This window comes from Cyanistes caeruleus, chromosome 10, assembly GCF_971803275.1.
Source record: "Cyanistes caeruleus chromosome 10, bCyaCae1.hap1.1, whole genome shotgun sequence".
Taxonomy (NCBI): domain Eukaryota; kingdom Metazoa; phylum Chordata; class Aves; order Passeriformes; family Paridae; genus Cyanistes; species Cyanistes caeruleus.
In genome coordinates, this window is record NC_141710.1 from 12,901,567 (window position 1) to 12,917,615 (window position 16,049).

A 16,049-nucleotide genomic window follows, 5' to 3' on the forward strand; every position below is an offset into this window, starting at 1 on the left:
CAGGAGGTTTCTCAGCCAGCAGCCTGAGCCCTGGGGACTGGAGAGATGCTACAAATAGAGAATTTGTAAGAGAGCCAGCTCCACCTCCAGGCCTGGCCTGGAGCCAGACACAGTAATTCATTCTCAGCAGTGGTGGAAGGGCCACAGGGATGTTACTGATACAGCCTTATCATTCTCTCCCCTGGTACTCTTTGAGGCAACAGCAGACCTGTGTTTTCACCTCAAAATACTGATAATTCCTCAGTACTAACAGCAGCTTATCAGAAGGCACGAAGTAGCCATGTGTGCAGGTCTCCTGCAGCATCCAGTGCCTTCTCCTGTGGTGTCTTGAAGGGAAGAGCTCTCCAGAGCCCTTGGCAGGATGGCTGGCAGCATCATCCCACTGGTGCCAAAGGCAGCTCTGGGCACAGCACTTGGCTGAGCCAGTGCTCAGTGCACTTATCACAGCATGGTGCAGTGAACATGCCATATTTCACTGCCTGCAGGGCAGCTTAATTTGGTTCCCTAAGAGTGCTTTGTCTTACAGCACTTTTTGCTGACAGAGCAGTGACAGAGGGAGTCCCTGCCCACCCCCTTGGTGTGGGTGTACAGCATTGCTTTCCTCTGCCCTTAAGAGAGAAGCTGATTGTGTTTTACCCCCATAAGTATGGCCAGGGAGGCATTTTCTCTAGTATCTCCTGATGAAGCACATCATTATCAGGTTATCCTTAATGAAGAAACCCCCTCTATCAGACAGCCTCAAGCCTGAAGGAATAATATGGAGAAAGAATCTGAAGTTTCCTGGCTTTTTGGAACAATAACTATTTTTAGGAGTGAGAATGTCTAAAACTCGATGATACTGTTATAACCATTACCAGCTTTGCACTTTCATTGCCATAGCATCATGACACTGGTCCAAATACAATGAGTTTTATGGATTTGCTTTGAAGAGTACATGGAGATATTTGGTCTGCCTACCAGTTCCTGGCTCTTGCCTTCCTTGTTCCCAGCCAGCATGGCACAAGGTTGTCCATCCCCCTGAGCATGGCCCCTGGTATGAAAGCTCTTTCTTAAGCAGGACCTAGCAGATGATAGAGAGGAGCTATGGTATTTCCCAGTTGCTTCTAGCTCCAACACACAGACAGAACAGATCTGATCACCTGAGATCTTCCTTCACTGTGTTTGCCAAGACATTAATAAAAGTCAAAACAGGAAAAATGAAAGAATTATTACATTGGTTGTAGAAAGAATGTTCAGCAGAGGAACCAGATAAGAGCTGATCTGTTTTAATGGTTTAGTGGAAAGACTTCCGCCTGGGACTGAGATGAAGCACTTCTGGCCCTGATACTGCTACAGATTTGCTAAATGCACGGAATAAATCACTCTATCTGCAGCAAGCTCCCTTACTATCCTAGCTGCCTCTGCCACCACCCTGTCTGTGCTGCAAAGCAGAAAACCACTGCAATGTAGTACATGTTGTTTGACTCATTCTGTTGTTCTGATGCCAGAATAGGTATTATTCCCCTTCCCACAGGCTGAGTTCCTTTTTGTGGCAGAATAATAAATGTGGTGACTCCAGTCTTCTGCGTGAAAGCTGCTACAAGTGGCTTTTAAAGTCCTCTGAATTGTTAGAACTGCATAGAGAAAGGTGCCAGGGTTGAGGGCAGGCATTAACACCATTGTGCTTCTCTTAAACAGGCTCCAAGGTTAACCATCAGCCCAGAGGCACCTTGCCCTTGAACTGTAATTTGGGGAGGAACTCTGCATGGTCTGTTACTGTTTCAGGGCCTCACTGCCAGAGCAATTGTGCTCCCAGGGGTGTGGGTAGTACCTATGACCTCATGGGGTCAAGTGCCGCAGGAAAAGTCATTTTCCTGGTGAGAGTTTAACCAGGGTTACTATGACAATCAGTCAGCAGGCTGTCCTTGTGTCTCCTTCCTGATTTCTGCCTGCTCAGAGGTGTTGAAGCATTCAGAGCACAGCAAAGCACCTTCTCTTTCCAGCTCTAATGAGAGGCAACCATTGCTCCAGGAAGCGTGACTAAGGAGGGAGCTGTTGGGAGAGGGAATGCACCCTGGTGCACCCTGTGTCCCTCTGGAGACATCCAGTGGGTGTCTGGAGTATGGCTGCACAGCTTCCCTCCCTGTAGAAAGCTTGTGCAGGTACTTAGCCTGGCAGTCCTCCAAAGAAATGAGGATCAAGTACTCCAATACGGCTGAGGTGCACTTTGATAATGAGGAAGTGCCTGCGGAAAATCTGCCTAGGCACTCAGAAAAGACTTCAAGGTAGCAGTGGCCATCTTTAAAGAGGGTGAGATGGTGTGGTGGCTTGGTTGTTGGCATGAGGTGGCTTTGAAGAGGTACAGGACACAGTCATCCAGTGGTCTGTCCATCCCAACGAAGGACTCCAGCACTGAGTTTTCTCAGGGCCAGCACTGGTGTGGGGATGGAGCCAGTGCTTTTATTGGGAGCTGCTGCCACTCCATGTGTGCACACAGCAAACACTTCTCTCCCCATCTTTCCCATATACTCTTGGCCCACAAACTAAGTCCCAACTTCATCCCCTTCCTGCACATGTTCTTCTGCTGTACACTTTTATCAACAAGCAATTCCATAAGACTCTATAGCCTAAGAGCACATCTGGACCTTCTTTTTGCACCACTGCCACTTTTACAGCCTTGAACCACACAGGAGCTGCCTGGTTCCCTCTGGGGGACTGTATGGAGCCCCCACAGGCTCTGGGGGTACCTGTATGGAGTGTCTGCTCTCTTCCTGCAGCACTCTGACAGGAGCAGGAAGCCCCCAGCTCCCTGTGGGCAGGGATGACACTTGGTCCAGCCCAGCTCCTGCTTCAGGCAGCTTTCCCTCCTGCAGGCACAAGTCAGGAGCTGGCTTCCAGCTCTGTCTATGCATGGGCACTTACAGAATCAAAATCAGTCCCAGGTTGATCTATTGCATCCAAGGAAGTTCCTACACTCCTGTACATCTGTCCAGGTGTAAGAAGCTTTTGTTCTAGTCCGTGGGTAACAATTTCTCATGGATAATTATATCAGGGAATGCAAGGTATGACACCTGGATAATGCATGCATATCCTCATGCCAGGTCTCCTTACACTGGAATACACACCTGACTAGTACTCCTGGGGTGCAGCACAGATAGAAACATTTTTAATACTGTCTAAACTAATCATTCCTGAATGAGTTTAAATTAAACTCATTGTGAATGGTATCTCTGTCCCATTTTATACTGTAACCATGTATTGCACCAAAGTCAGAGCACTGACCACTGAATTTATGTTATTTATTTTCTGTACACTGTAAATTCCAGTCTAGCAAACACTTAGGCCTGTGTTTCAATGCAAGCTGTGTGTGCTCAGGCTCGATAGCCTCAATGCAGCTATTCATAGGCAAAGCCAAACACATATGCCAGTGTCTTTGTGCTCTCAGCCTGTGTGGAGGGATGAGATGTGCTCTTTCAGAAAGGGTATTCTTAAAATTCTCCTCTGACCTGTGGTGTGAGATTGGGGGACTCAGAGATATGGGATGGAAACACTGCTGGCCGGTCAAGAAGTCCTTCATGGCCAAAGTGCTGCCCTTGGGTCTTCCTGGTGCATGCATAAAACTTATATAAAACAGCCTTGAGGCCTATAAATGAGGGATATCTGAGAGTCTGAGGCCACCCCTGATCCCCCTATGTGATTCCTGGGCTCCTGGTAGCTGATGCAAGCTGCTGACCTGAAGCAGGCTCCAAAGTGCTCTGGCAGCAGGAGAGCCCATGTCCCTGCCGAAGGGTTTCCTGCTCGGCTGGCAGGACAGCATAATCTGCTGGAGATTTCTTAATTGCATTTCTTAATATAATAGAGGCTGTTCTCTCTTTCCATGAGCAGAGCTGTGATTACCCACTCACTACAGATCTGTGTCGTGAGGAATATGTAGGTTGTATATAGGTCATAGAAAATATAATTGTGTAACTGCATTAATGCATGCCTGAGCTAAGGGCAGAAATATGGCTTAACTGCAGAAAATAGGGCTGTGGGCTTTAAATAGCCTTACTTGGGCATCTCTTGGACAGAGCTGGTGATGCTGTGAACAGATCACTGTGCTTCCTCTGTGAGAACAGAAAATCCCTTTGCAGAAAAAGCTCTCTAAACATGCTTAATGACATTTTTTAGATCATTTACAGTGTATTTCAATAGGCTAAACGTTGCTGGTTGAGAAAAAGCATAATGAATCCATTGGGGAATGTGGGAGCTGTCCTCTGAGAAGGGGGTGCAGAGCAGGGCAGCTGGGATGCTCTTTGGGCTGGGCTTAGTGGGGCACAGAGGATGGGAGCAGCACCCTGTGCTGAGTTGAGTCACATAGCCAGTGTCCACAGGCTCAAAGCTGAGTGGGCATTCCCAGACAGGGCCCACAGGAATCTGGTAAATGCCCATGGGATCTGCTCCTACATCTACTGGAAAAGTCCTGCTCTGCCCCCTTAGGCTGTGCATTCCTCTCTCCTCTCTGAGGACAAACCTGGCCGAATGCCTGCTCTGCCTGCACCCAGGGTCTGTAGTGAGAACACAGCTGAAAATGCATCAACAAAACTTTTTAAACCTTATTTAGCAGCATAAGGTAACCCTTCATGTGGGGCACTGGAATGCAGGATTCTGGACACTGCTTAAACTCCAGTTTTTATGGTGAGCACATCCACAGGGGTGAGATGGCGCTGGGCCAAAGCTTTGTCAGTGGTCCAGTTCAGCAACGTATTTCTGTATACAGAGACCTTGTTTTCCTTCTCTCTGTTTCATTTTTCTACTTTCTGAAGAGTAAATATCCCTCTGGCTTCTCTCTCTGCAGGGATTCAGATCTTGGCAGCAATGCCAGTTAGACTGAGGAGCCCTCTTCAGCACAGCCAGAAACACTGCTGGTCTTGCATGAGAGGAGTTATCCCTTAAATAATAATACCCTTCCTTTTTAGTTTTCTAACTTTCTAAATTCTCTCTCTTTGTTTTCTTGTGTCTTGAATACATAATTGGATAACTTCCAAGGTGGAGAGCTACTCAATAATTGTATATAAATGAATCACAACATCTTTTGTGCACTTGGGGGGCCCACTTGCATGGGACCAAGTTCCTGCATCCCAGAGGCCATTTCACGCGTCCAAAGTCTGTTTACTTCCTTTGCTGTCGTAAGTGTAATTAAAAATTTTACACCATTTTGCATAAACAGATTTCAAAGCACTTTTTGCCACTCCTAGAAACAGAGGAAAATTCCCACCTGATTTTCTTTCCTCTGTCTGGTCTCCTGCGTGTTGATTTTTGTTTCTGTATACAGGTTGTAACTTGTTGGCCAGCACAAAGCCCCATTTCCTGGAGAGGAGGAAGAAAAACAAAATGGAAGGCTGAGTCAGGAAGAGCTGTCCATGCAAACAATGTTGTCCCCACGGTGGGACCCTCAGCTTTCCCAGGTTATCCTGGTTCTCTGGGGGCTCCCCTGCAGCTGCTGAAATCCCAGCTAGAGACCCAGTGTGGTGTGACAGCCTTTCCCTGGGGAGCCAGGTCCCCACCAGGCCTGGCTGAAGCTGCTCTGTTTCATAGGTGCCAAGAGCTGATATTGCAACAGGACAATCTCACTCCCGCACTAAGCCAGGTCGGCTCCAGGTGGAATGTCACAGGTTAGGCACTGTCCTGTCCTAGCCCTCTGCTGGCTGAATTTTATCTGCACTTCTAGCTTGTTCTGCCAAGGGCGTTCTCTTTGCTAGCAGTACTCAGTGCTATTGCATCCTCTCTCTGCAGCCAGATGAGCTTTGTCTCTGAAATGGACAACTGACAGCGTGAGAATATCCCGGTGTAGTCCGTCCGTCTGTCTGTCTGTCCCCGTCACCCCGGGACGTGCAGTGTGGCTCATGCCCCCTCAGCCCGTGTATGCTCTGCACCCACTCCTGCCCACCCCCGCTCACAGCTCTGTCCTGTCCCCCTGCAGCCCCGGTGCCACCCCACTGTCCGTGTCCTGTGCACCAGCCCTGCAGCCTGCCCTGCAGCTGCCTCATTACCCAGAAATGTGGAGGAGCTTTCATTCTTGCACGAAGCATTCCGAACGTGTCTGCTACCCTCGCACCCCCCCTTTTTGCCCTGGTTTTTCCACAGCTTTTCTCCTTCCTGTCCTCCCTCCCCTGCTCCAGCTTCCTGCCCTTTGATGTGGGGCCCCTCCTCTGCTCCAGGGTACAAACTGCTTACCGGGTGGAGATGACTGCTCCCACCCCACAATTAGGTGCAATTATAAGGTTATGCTTTTCCCCCAAACCTTTTCTCTGGCATGGCTCAGAGCAGACTCCTGCTGTGGGCTAATGACAGGTGGGACATGGAGCAGGCTCTGGTCTGTGCAGGTGGTGCTGGAGGTGGAATGACAGGAGGGTCCTGGGGTGGCCACTGAACATGTCCTGACCAGCTGACCCCAAGCATGGACTCAGATGCAGCATCCCAAACCTGCTCCACTCCAAGAGATGAGTGGCAGATACCTGGGTGCTTCCTTCTGTGGTCAGGAAGGGCCCAGATATGTGCCCCTGGGGAAGGCACAGCCAGTGCTTGTGTGGAGACATCTCAGCAGTGGCAGCAGGCTCGACTGTCAGCTCTTATCATCTGTGCTTCAAGCTGTGCTTGGCACCCATGGGGTGCTCCTTGGCTGGCAGTGGCCAGTAGAGAAATAGGGCTCCCATGCAGCTCCTGCACTTCTGAGGGTGCTGCCTTTGGCTGGATATGGGATTTCCTGCAAAGACAGGATCTCTTCCAGAGTTGTTAGTGCTGGCTGCAAGAGGGAGTGATGTCTATAGCCAAGCCTACCACACCTGTCATTTCCACTCTCAGTGGGGCTCAAAGGACTGTCAGCTCCTGCTGGCTCCTGACTTCTCAGCATCCTGGCCACGGCCCACTCCTGCACACTCTGGCAGCAGGAATTCCATGGAGCATGGCTGGGTGAACACCTCGATGCTCTGGCTGCAGCGTACCAGAAGCCACAACGGCAGTGCCAAGCACCCAGATACATCCCTGGCACTGCAGGGCAGCCCTTGGGTACTGGGCAGCTCCTGTAGGCCAGGGCAAGCAGGAGCCCCTCCTGCTACAGCTGTGTGAAAGGCTTCCTCAGAACCATCCCACCCGAGGGCACACTGCTGCCACCGCAGCCGAGGCGTCCTCGCTCCTCCATAGAAGAACGCTCCATGTGCAGGTGTGGATAAGCACACAGACACACCTCCACATGCAAATGTTCCACTGTGGCCAAGCTGGCCCTTTTGCAGGACTTTCTCCTCTGATTACTCTACAGGCTGTGGGCAGCTGAGCTCAGGAGAAAATGTGCTTGCTGGTGTGCAGTACATGGGGAATCCCACCAGTGCACTGCAGAATGGCAGCCCTTGTACCATTCAGGTCAGGGTCTGCCCAGGGATTTCCTGACTTCTAACCTGTTTGTATTACAAGTGGTGGAGGTGAATGTGGGGCTTGCAGGAAGTCTGCAGGACATCTCTGACTTTGACATGGGCAGCCAGAGCAACCCCATCAGGGACATGGGTGGCTGCCAAAGCACTGAGCTGTATGGAGGCTCCTCCGCCCTGTGCCAAGCGCTGTGGCAGACCATGGACCGTGTGCTCCCCTGGGCCATTCACCCCCAGCTGGTGCTGCTGGCTCTGCATTGGATGAGCCACACACAGCTCTGGTGGTTGTTTTGGTCCTAGGACACACCTTGTCTGTGCTGTGTTTCAGGGTACACCTCGGCTGCATGGTCCCAGAAAGGGACAGGACTGAGCTATCTGTGGCTCTTGGGGTGGCATTTGGGCAGTCAGGAGCTCATATGTGTGTGTGTGTGTGTGTGTGCATGTGTGAGTAAGGCATGCAGGGCTGCATGTAAAAACACACCTAGAGAGAAAGTCTCAACAGAGATTAGGTTAAAATGTGATTAAACACAGAGAGCTTCCTGTCAATTACTCAACTCTTCTTGTATAACTCTTGGGACCGGCTGCATTCACAGATGGCTGCTCTGCTGTCAAAGGCATTTGCTGGGCACCTGTTGGAAAAAGTGCCAGGTCAGCATGGAATTAATTGCACCAGAATATTTCCTTGTAATAAGATTTAAAAGTCTAGAAGAAAACTGCTGAAAGGTCTTACAGCTCCTCAGACAAACCTGTGACACGTCCCACTGCTTCATGCTCCTCATGTACTCACAGTAAGTGACTATGATGGGGACAAGGACATTGCAGTGGCCTGGAGGATCTCCAGGGCTCAAGTAGGAGGGAGAGGAGGCTGAGTGTCCCCCCTTGGAGCATGGCCATGGCTGCTGCTGGACCAGAGTGCCCAGCATGGGAGCTGCTGCTGTCCCCATCCCCTCCCAAAGGCTGTGGCATTTCTCTCCTTCCCTTGCCATTTGCACCCAGGCCTGAGGCTTTAGTGAGCGGCTGCAAGGCAGAGAGCTCTGCAGCTGCAGGGCAGTATCAGACACGTGGGGTGCCTTTGTTTGCCTGGGTGAGCAGCCAAGTTGCAGCCCATCTCCAGCTTCGTACCAGCTGCAGATCTAAGGCAGCTGACTGGCCTGCCAAAAAACCTAAACACGTCGAGGACCAGGGAGTGGCTTGTGCCAGAGCTGAATAATGATGATCCCAGCACGCTTATAAAGAGAAGCAGAGAGCTCACCACAGAGCTGTTCCTTGCTGCCCTGGTCCTCTGCAGAGCATCACTGCGCCTCGTCCACCAAGGTACGTCTGAATTGGGAAATTCAAAACGGGAATTGTGTCTGCAGTGGGGCCTGTGCCTGCAGCTGGAGACAGACTGGGCTTTTCTTCTAAACTTGGGGAAAATGTTACTGCTGCTCCTGTGGAGGAGTTTCCAGCCAGGGAAGCAGAGGAGCCCAGTGCTGCAGGGTCTGTACATGCCAACCTGCTCCAAGCAGAGCCCAAAGCATGTGGGCAGCATCCTGGTTCCAGAGACTGTTTGGGTGCAAGCAGCACAGCTCCTGCTTCTGCTCTGCAGGAAAACCTGTCCTTTCCCTGCTCACCCCATGCTTTTGGGGGTCAGTTCATGTTGTATTTGGTGCTGATTTGAATCTCTACCAACTTCCCCACCTTGCAGTGCTGTGTATATCCTGACACACAAAGACCCCTCCAGAGGCAGCTGCACTGTCTCTCCCACTGTGTTGCAGTGTCAGGCAGCCCTGGCATACCTGGGGATGTCCTTCTTGCCACGCAGGTGTGTGCTGCAGGTCTACAGTGCTTATGTTCATGTCCTAGGGCCCCAGCTCTCCACTGGCTCTGGAATATGTTCCATCATTTTAAAGCAAACATCCTGCATTTCTCCTTGCCTCATCTTTGGACAAACAATGATGCTCCTGGGGGTCCTTGGACATTTATCACCCCTTCATCTTGCTAGGTGTCAGATGTGGGTGATGAGTACAACTGTTCTCACCAGGCATTGCCTGGCTTTTCATGGAGCTGCTGGGCACAGCCTGAGCACAGGAAGGGCTTGAGGCGGTTTTGGGCTTGGGACTTCTTTTGCACTCTTCTGATCATTCTTTCCTCCTTGCTGTGCCCCTGAGGTGCCCTGCTGCACATCCTATGCCTCGTGCCATTTCATAGGAAGCTCTGCTCCAGGGAGGCCCCAGCTCAGCTCTTTTCCTTCTGCCCAGGTCCATTTCCCGCCTGCATCCCAGTGCAGCCATGCTGGGCACGGCAGTGCGGCTCTCGGTCCTGCTCAGCCTCTTCAGCATTGGGAAAGGCCAGATGTTTCATGTGGGACCATGCCCAGATCCATCAGTTCAAGAAGAATTCGATATCAACAAGGTGTGAAAACTTTTCTAAAAATCTCATCGGGTGTTGCAAGTTAAGCTAAGAGGGTGTGGGACTGAGAGCAAACTGCCTGGGAGCAGGGGGTGGTGGCAGGTCAGGTCACACCTTGTGCCACAGCTGCTTGTGTGGGTCTGCAGCTCTGCTCACCCCCCAACCCCAACCACTGAGAGGCAAAAACTGTCCTGACACAGGAGGCAGGCTGCTCTGCCTCACCTCACTCATGTTAAAAACATCTCTTTAAACTTTTTCTGTCAGTATTTGGGGAAATGGTACGAGATAGAGAAGCTGCCCTCAACTTTTGAGAAAGGAAGCTGCATCCAAGCAAATTACTCATTGAAGGAGAATGGGAAGTTCAAGGTGATCAACAAGGAGATGCTGTAAGTGTTTGTGTTTGGGTCATGCCCTCACTGTGGCAGTGGCACTCCTGCCACCTCTCCTGCTGTCCTGGGTGTTCATTTTTTTCTAAATTGCCTGTGTCTGGGGCTGAGGGTGCTGAGGGAGGCACCCTGTGGTTGCAGTAGCTCTTCTGAAAGATATGGGTCTCTAATCCCTGCCAGTGACTTGAGGATCACCAGGTCTCTGTCTCATTGTCCAAGGTGAGTGACAAGAAATATTTCAAATGTACATGGTGACTTCAGCATAAAATAGCCTGGATCTCCCCCCTGCCTGGCTTGTCAGCCCCAGAGAAGCTGGAGCCCTGAGTCCTGTTCTGGGGGGTCATGGGGCTGGTTGTAGGATGGCAGCTACCACCTCGTGCCGCAGCATGCTCAGAATTGCCTGTGCTCCTCTCTGCTCCAGAGTAAAGAGACAAGGAAAAGGGGCAAGGAAGGTGAACCACATGAGTAACTTTTGCTTAAATATTTGTCAGCCTACTTCTGGAGAATTTATGATGCACAGATAGTAACTGCAAGGCAATCGGAAAGCATTGTCAGTTTAAATCAGTGGGGAAGGGAATACTTTTTCCTTTATTAGGGAATTAGGGCAGTTTGCAATTATCCTGAGTTCTCCTGGATTTTTACACAGAAAGATGCAGGTGTTAATTCATCTGTTTCCATCACCAGCCTGTGCTGTTGTGAGCTGTTGCAGTGAGAGGCTGAACAGATGAGAGGGAGGGAGCAGCGAACGCAGCGCTGTCCCCTGTGCTCCTGGCATGGCATGGGGACTTTGTTCTGGCTCACAATAACAACAGCTTAGGAACACATCCCTTGTGTCCGGAGCAGAGCAGCATCCCTGCTGTTCACTGAGTGCCCAGCACTGTCTGAGCAGCTCCACTGCTCGGGCTGCGCCTGGCAAACAGCTGGACATTGATTTGCATTAATCTGTGTGAGATTAAATCCAGTCATGGCTGTCACTACTGCAGCAGCTCAGGACCCTGAAACACTAGGGATATTATGGGTCAGGTGTGCACTGTGTATGGCTCCAGCATCAGCCCCTTGACCTCTGCTGCTGGCAGCATTGGCTTCTGCCTCCTTGGCTGTTCCTGTTTTACAGGGAAGTGTGAAACTTTCCTGTCTGATAGGCAGCATCCAGATCTTGAGGCATCCGTGCAAAAATGCTTTTATAAGATGGGCAGCTCAAGTCTTAGGGCTTGCTGCCAGTAGGGCAGTGCTCTGAACAAGTAGCCAAAAAAATCCTGTCTCACCACACAGGTACAGGTAATTTGCGTGCGGAGGAATGTGCAGTGACCTGGAAGAAGCACAGGTGGTTAAACAGAAGTGAACATGTGCCTTCCACAACTCCCAGGAGCTGAGCTGCTCCCTGGCACATTCAAGATCATGGATGGGATCCTCCCATCCTCCCATGCTGGGTTCCTCCCACCCAGTGCAGAGCAGTCTTGCTCTCCTTCTTCTCTGTCATTGTCACCCTGTAAGCAAAGGACATCCCTCTGGCAGGGATAGTTGGAGAAAGGCAACTTGGGATGCTGGGGTAGTTTAACCTGAGACATCCAGATGCACCTGGCCCAGAGGAGCCCAGTGCTGCTGAAAACATCCTCAGGGATAGTTCCTATTTCAGCCACCTCTTGACAGGTAGTTGTGTCAGGAGGGATGATTTAGGGGAAATGAAAACAAAAATTATCTCCCACTTTCCTGACTTTGTCTTTTTTGTCATTCTCCCCTTAGTGCCAATGGCAAAATCAATGAAGCTGAAGGAGAACTCATGCACATGGATGTAAAACAGCCAGCCAAGCTGGGTGTCCGCTTTAACTGGTGTAAGTGTGTGGTGGGAAGGCTCCCCAGTGCCCATGGCCTGGGCAGTGCTGTGGTCTGAGCATTGTGCCATGGCACCAGGGGTCAGAAACTGCAAAGCATGGGGTGGAGCTGCCCATGTGACTTCAGCACACCAGCAAAGGGCTAAAATAGACACTGTGACCTGCAGGCACAGTGGTCAAACCACCTGGTTTGGTGGCACTGATATGCCATTTATAGCAACAGCCCCCTCAGTGGTGGAGAACTCTTCACCAGCTGATCTCAAAGCAAGAAAGATCAGCAGCCCTGCTGTCCCTCCAGGTCATTGCACAGATGGGGACAGGGAGGTGGGGAGGTGGGGGAGGCAGCCCCACAATGCAGCAAGAGCCAAGAATAAGCTTGCTTCTCTGCACACTGCAGTACAGCTACTTGCCCACGCTGCCTCTACGTACAAGTGGCTTTTAATAACCATTAATAATAATGGTTTTGTTTGCTTGTTCCTTCCCTTGTCACTGTAACACTTGACAGGGGCCTGCTGAGGTGCTGTGCCACAGTGCACAGAGCTTTCCTGTCTGCAGCAACACTGGAAAGTGAGCTGCAGTGTCCCCTTGGATCACTTTTTATTCTGCTCCCTCACACCTTTTCTTTGGCAGTTTCATAGCTCTCTTTCACAGAGGGGTTATTTGGAGAAATGGGTGGAGGAGGGGTAATTGCAAAGGAAGTACAATGACTGTTCCATGAGCACAGCCAGACTTAATTCTGTGCTGCTGGGGCATCACCAGCAGCGTGTGCAGCAGCCCCAACCACCTTCACCAGGTTCAAGCCTGGAAGCTGGAGCACAGCTCTGGGCTCGGCTGGCTCCCCAAGGCAGGGTTCCCCATGGCACTGGGTGGTGGTTTGTGCTCCTCCTATCACCAGAGTCAGCTGCCAGCACTACAGATCCCTCCCGCTGCCAGCACCCTCACACTGGTAAGGCTGGGCTGGCTTCATCAGCCCAGGAGAGCTGTTCAGGTCATAGCACTAACTTTCCAGAGAGACCTTCATAGTCAGGGCTTTGTGTCTTTCTCAAGTTCCTCTGGGCAGAACAAGGAGTCCTGGTAGGCTTTTATAAATTATAGCTTCCTGTACTGACCACAAGTGTGCAGCAGCCAAAGTGGGAATAGTCCCAGGAACTGTGGCTGTGGTGCTGCAGAGCTGTCCAGAGCTGGTTACACACGGTAGTTACGGTGCTCTCCTCTCTCCTAGTCATGCCTGCTGCCCCTTACTGGGTCATCTCCACTGACTATGAAAATTACTCCCTGGTTTACTCCTGCACTAATATCCTCTGGCTCTTCCACATGGACTATGCCTGGATTCTGTCAAGAACTCCTGACATGCACCCAGAAACCGTGGAGCACCTGAAGAGTGTTCTCCAGTCCTACAAGATCGACACTGACAAAATGATGCCCACTGATCAAGCCAGCTGCCCTGCTGAGATGTAACTCCTGGCATGCAGAGACAAGCACCAGACCAGAGATAAACTTTGTTGCTTGCTTTATTATCCACTAGAATTTCTCTGTGTACCTGAGAAATTTAATAACAGTAGTTTCCTCTTTGCTAACAGTAATTTGACAGCCCAGAGTTACTCCTTGCTGTCATTCCCCATATCACTCTTCCCCCTCTTTTTGTCTTACTCTGACTTTTGCAGCATAACTGACTGAGTCAGTGCTAATGGGTGAAAGAAAGAAACCCTGAAGTGCAGACCTGAAACTCTGCTGTTGCTGTGAGTCCTCCAGTATGTGGATGGAAAAGGGCATGAGTTGTGATGTGCAAGTATTAGTCCTGGGGAAAAATCATTCATCACACAGTCCCATGTTAATTTCCAAATTTTGTCTTGATGTTTCTGGGCCTGCCAGGAATCTACATTGTCTCAGCTACACCGTGGGCACTGCCTTAGGAGCAGCAACCAGATGTGGTGGGTCACTTCAGCAGCCTGGGAACTGGGGCTGGGGGTCTTGAAAGTTTTCCAATGCAGGGCTATAGACATATGTTGCTCCTAAGTCAGCAGACCTCCTTGCTAGAAATCAGATCTTGCCCTCTGTATTTTAAATCTAAAAATGTCCAGAGATTCAGCATCACTCCATCCCCAATGTCTGTATGTGTCCTTCTCTAGCTTCTGATGAGACTGGTCCTGGCCTCCCAGGGGGCTCTGACTGTACTTGTAAGCAGACATAAAGAGATGGGGCTGCTCCCTTGTTCTCTCTTCCAGAGGCTTTTCCCTGAACACCAGAAGACAGCAGGCTCAACCTGACATCCTGCCCACTGCTGCTGCACGTGCCGAGTGCCCGCTGGCGCTGCATCTGCCCTGGCAGGTGTTCAGCAGGCACCGCGACAACTCTGCTTGAATAGTATTCATGCAACTCATTAAAAATGAAATAAAAATACCTGCTTCGGGCCTTTTGTACCTTCCCAGCTGCACAGCCCTTGCCAGGAGGCTGCGGGGCTCAGTGTGTGGGGCCTGCCCCTCCTGAGAGGCCACAGCACCACCACAGCAGGGTTGCAATGAATGTAACAACCACAGCTGGAGGGAAATGGTTTGTTCCAGAAGCCTGGAGCTCTTTCCAGCACTTCAGAGTTGGATGTATGGACAACCCCATTGTCTGAGCCCTGCCAGCAAATTTGTGTAGTGGCTTTTGACAGTGACCCCCATCCCCTGCTGCTTTTATTGACATGAAGAAATAATGGCGTGGATGTAGAATGCTAAATCTGCAGGAAAGATTCTACACTTATTTTGGTAGGACCCTGGTGGTGTGGGTGTGCTGCAGAGCACTTTCCTGCCCTTGTCGATCTACAGGAGCTGAGCAGGGAGCCAGTTTGTCACTAATCTTTACCAATCAGAGGAGGCCAGGATGGAAGGCACTTAAACAAGTGCCATGTTTAAGTCATTATCCCTTTAAACTTTCAAATCCTAATGCCACAGTTCCTGTGACACAGAATTAAACACCCCACCCAATTTTTCAGGCTATAAGGATAAGGATGATGCCAGGATACAAACAACTGCATGGTTGTTCCCAAGTGTGTCAGATTCTGGGTGTAATCGTTTCATCACTGCTTCATCGGGTTGCAATTTTCCTTCTCACATGGATGGTGCTGCTGCAGCCCTCAATCTGTGTGATGCAAGCCCATGGCACGGTGGCTGTGCAGGCACTGAGCCCTAGGGCTGGGAACCTGCAGCCCCATCGGCTGGGCAGGCACTGCCCCTGCATCTGGCTGGGAATTGGGATCTCCAGGTGCAGCTGAGAAACAGCAATGTTTCACTCAGAGACAAACCCCTGTGGTCCCTGGGCCATCTGGATACGACGCTGGCTCCTTCATTGTGCCACAGAGACTGAAAAACCTGGGATGCTCTGGCAAACACGTTGTGCCAGGGGCATCTCCTCATGGCAGCACAGAGAGCTTGGGGACACCACAGGACAGCTGCAGCCTGTCCTGCCACATGTCACCAGATGTCCCCAGAACAACAGCACATATGTGGGACACCCTGCACGTGCCAAACCCTCAAGTGCATGTGGGAGTGCCGAACAGCCCCACACAGTGCCGAGAGCTCCGTGGATGTGCAGGGCAGCACACACCTCCTGGTGTGCAGGCACCATGCGTGGGCACCGGTCCTGTGCACAGGCCAGGCCTCTGAGTCCGTGTGTCCTCATTAAAGTAGGTATGGATCTGAAGGGGACATGCCACGAGGATGGCTCTTCTCACTGGTGCCAACCACCAGGATGAGAGGTAACAGGCAGAAACTGATGCACAGGAAATTTCACACGAATCTGAGGAAGAGCTTCTTTACTGTGCAGGTGATGCAGCACTAGAACAGATTTCCCAGAGAGGCTGTGAAGTTCTGTCACTGGACATATTCAAGAACAATCTGGACACAATCCTGTGCAATGTGACTGATCCCTTCCAACCTGACCGATTCAGTGATTCTGTCTGTGTGCCCCTGTGTCCCTCTGTCTGTGTGACCGTGTATCTCTGTGCCTGTGTCCCCATGTCCATGTATCTGTGTCCATGTCCCTGCCGTGTCCGTGTGTCCATCTGTCCATGTACC

The 16,049-nt window shown here is 50.9% G+C and overlaps 1 protein-coding gene and 1 long non-coding RNA gene across 2 annotated transcripts in view; one reads left to right on the forward strand and one right to left on the reverse strand.

Moving 5' to 3' along the window:
* The window catches only part of LOC147651306 (uncharacterized), an 11,073-nt gene extending 4,959 nt beyond the window's left edge, over positions 1 to 6,114 (reverse strand). Inside the window, exons 1-2 of the long non-coding RNA XR_015274382.1 lie at positions 6,012 to 6,114; positions 5,237 to 5,328 (exon numbers count right to left, since the gene is read on the reverse strand). This is a non-coding gene — a long non-coding RNA (uncharacterized LOC147651306). The remainder of the gene's footprint in view (positions 1 to 5,236; positions 5,329 to 6,011) is intronic.
* Positions 5,330 to 14,389, forward strand: APOD (apolipoprotein D). The gene is made up of 5 exons (XM_023933089.2): positions 5,330 to 8,696; positions 9,623 to 9,776; positions 10,038 to 10,159; positions 11,903 to 11,991; positions 13,214 to 14,389. Exons 2-5 carry the CDS (start codon positions 9,654 to 9,656, stop codon positions 13,447 to 13,449), a joined length of 570 nt encoding a protein of 189 aa, XP_023788857.1. The 5' UTR covers positions 5,330 to 8,696; positions 9,623 to 9,653; the 3' UTR covers positions 13,450 to 14,389.
* Positions 14,390 to 16,049: the final 1,660 nt, after the last annotated feature.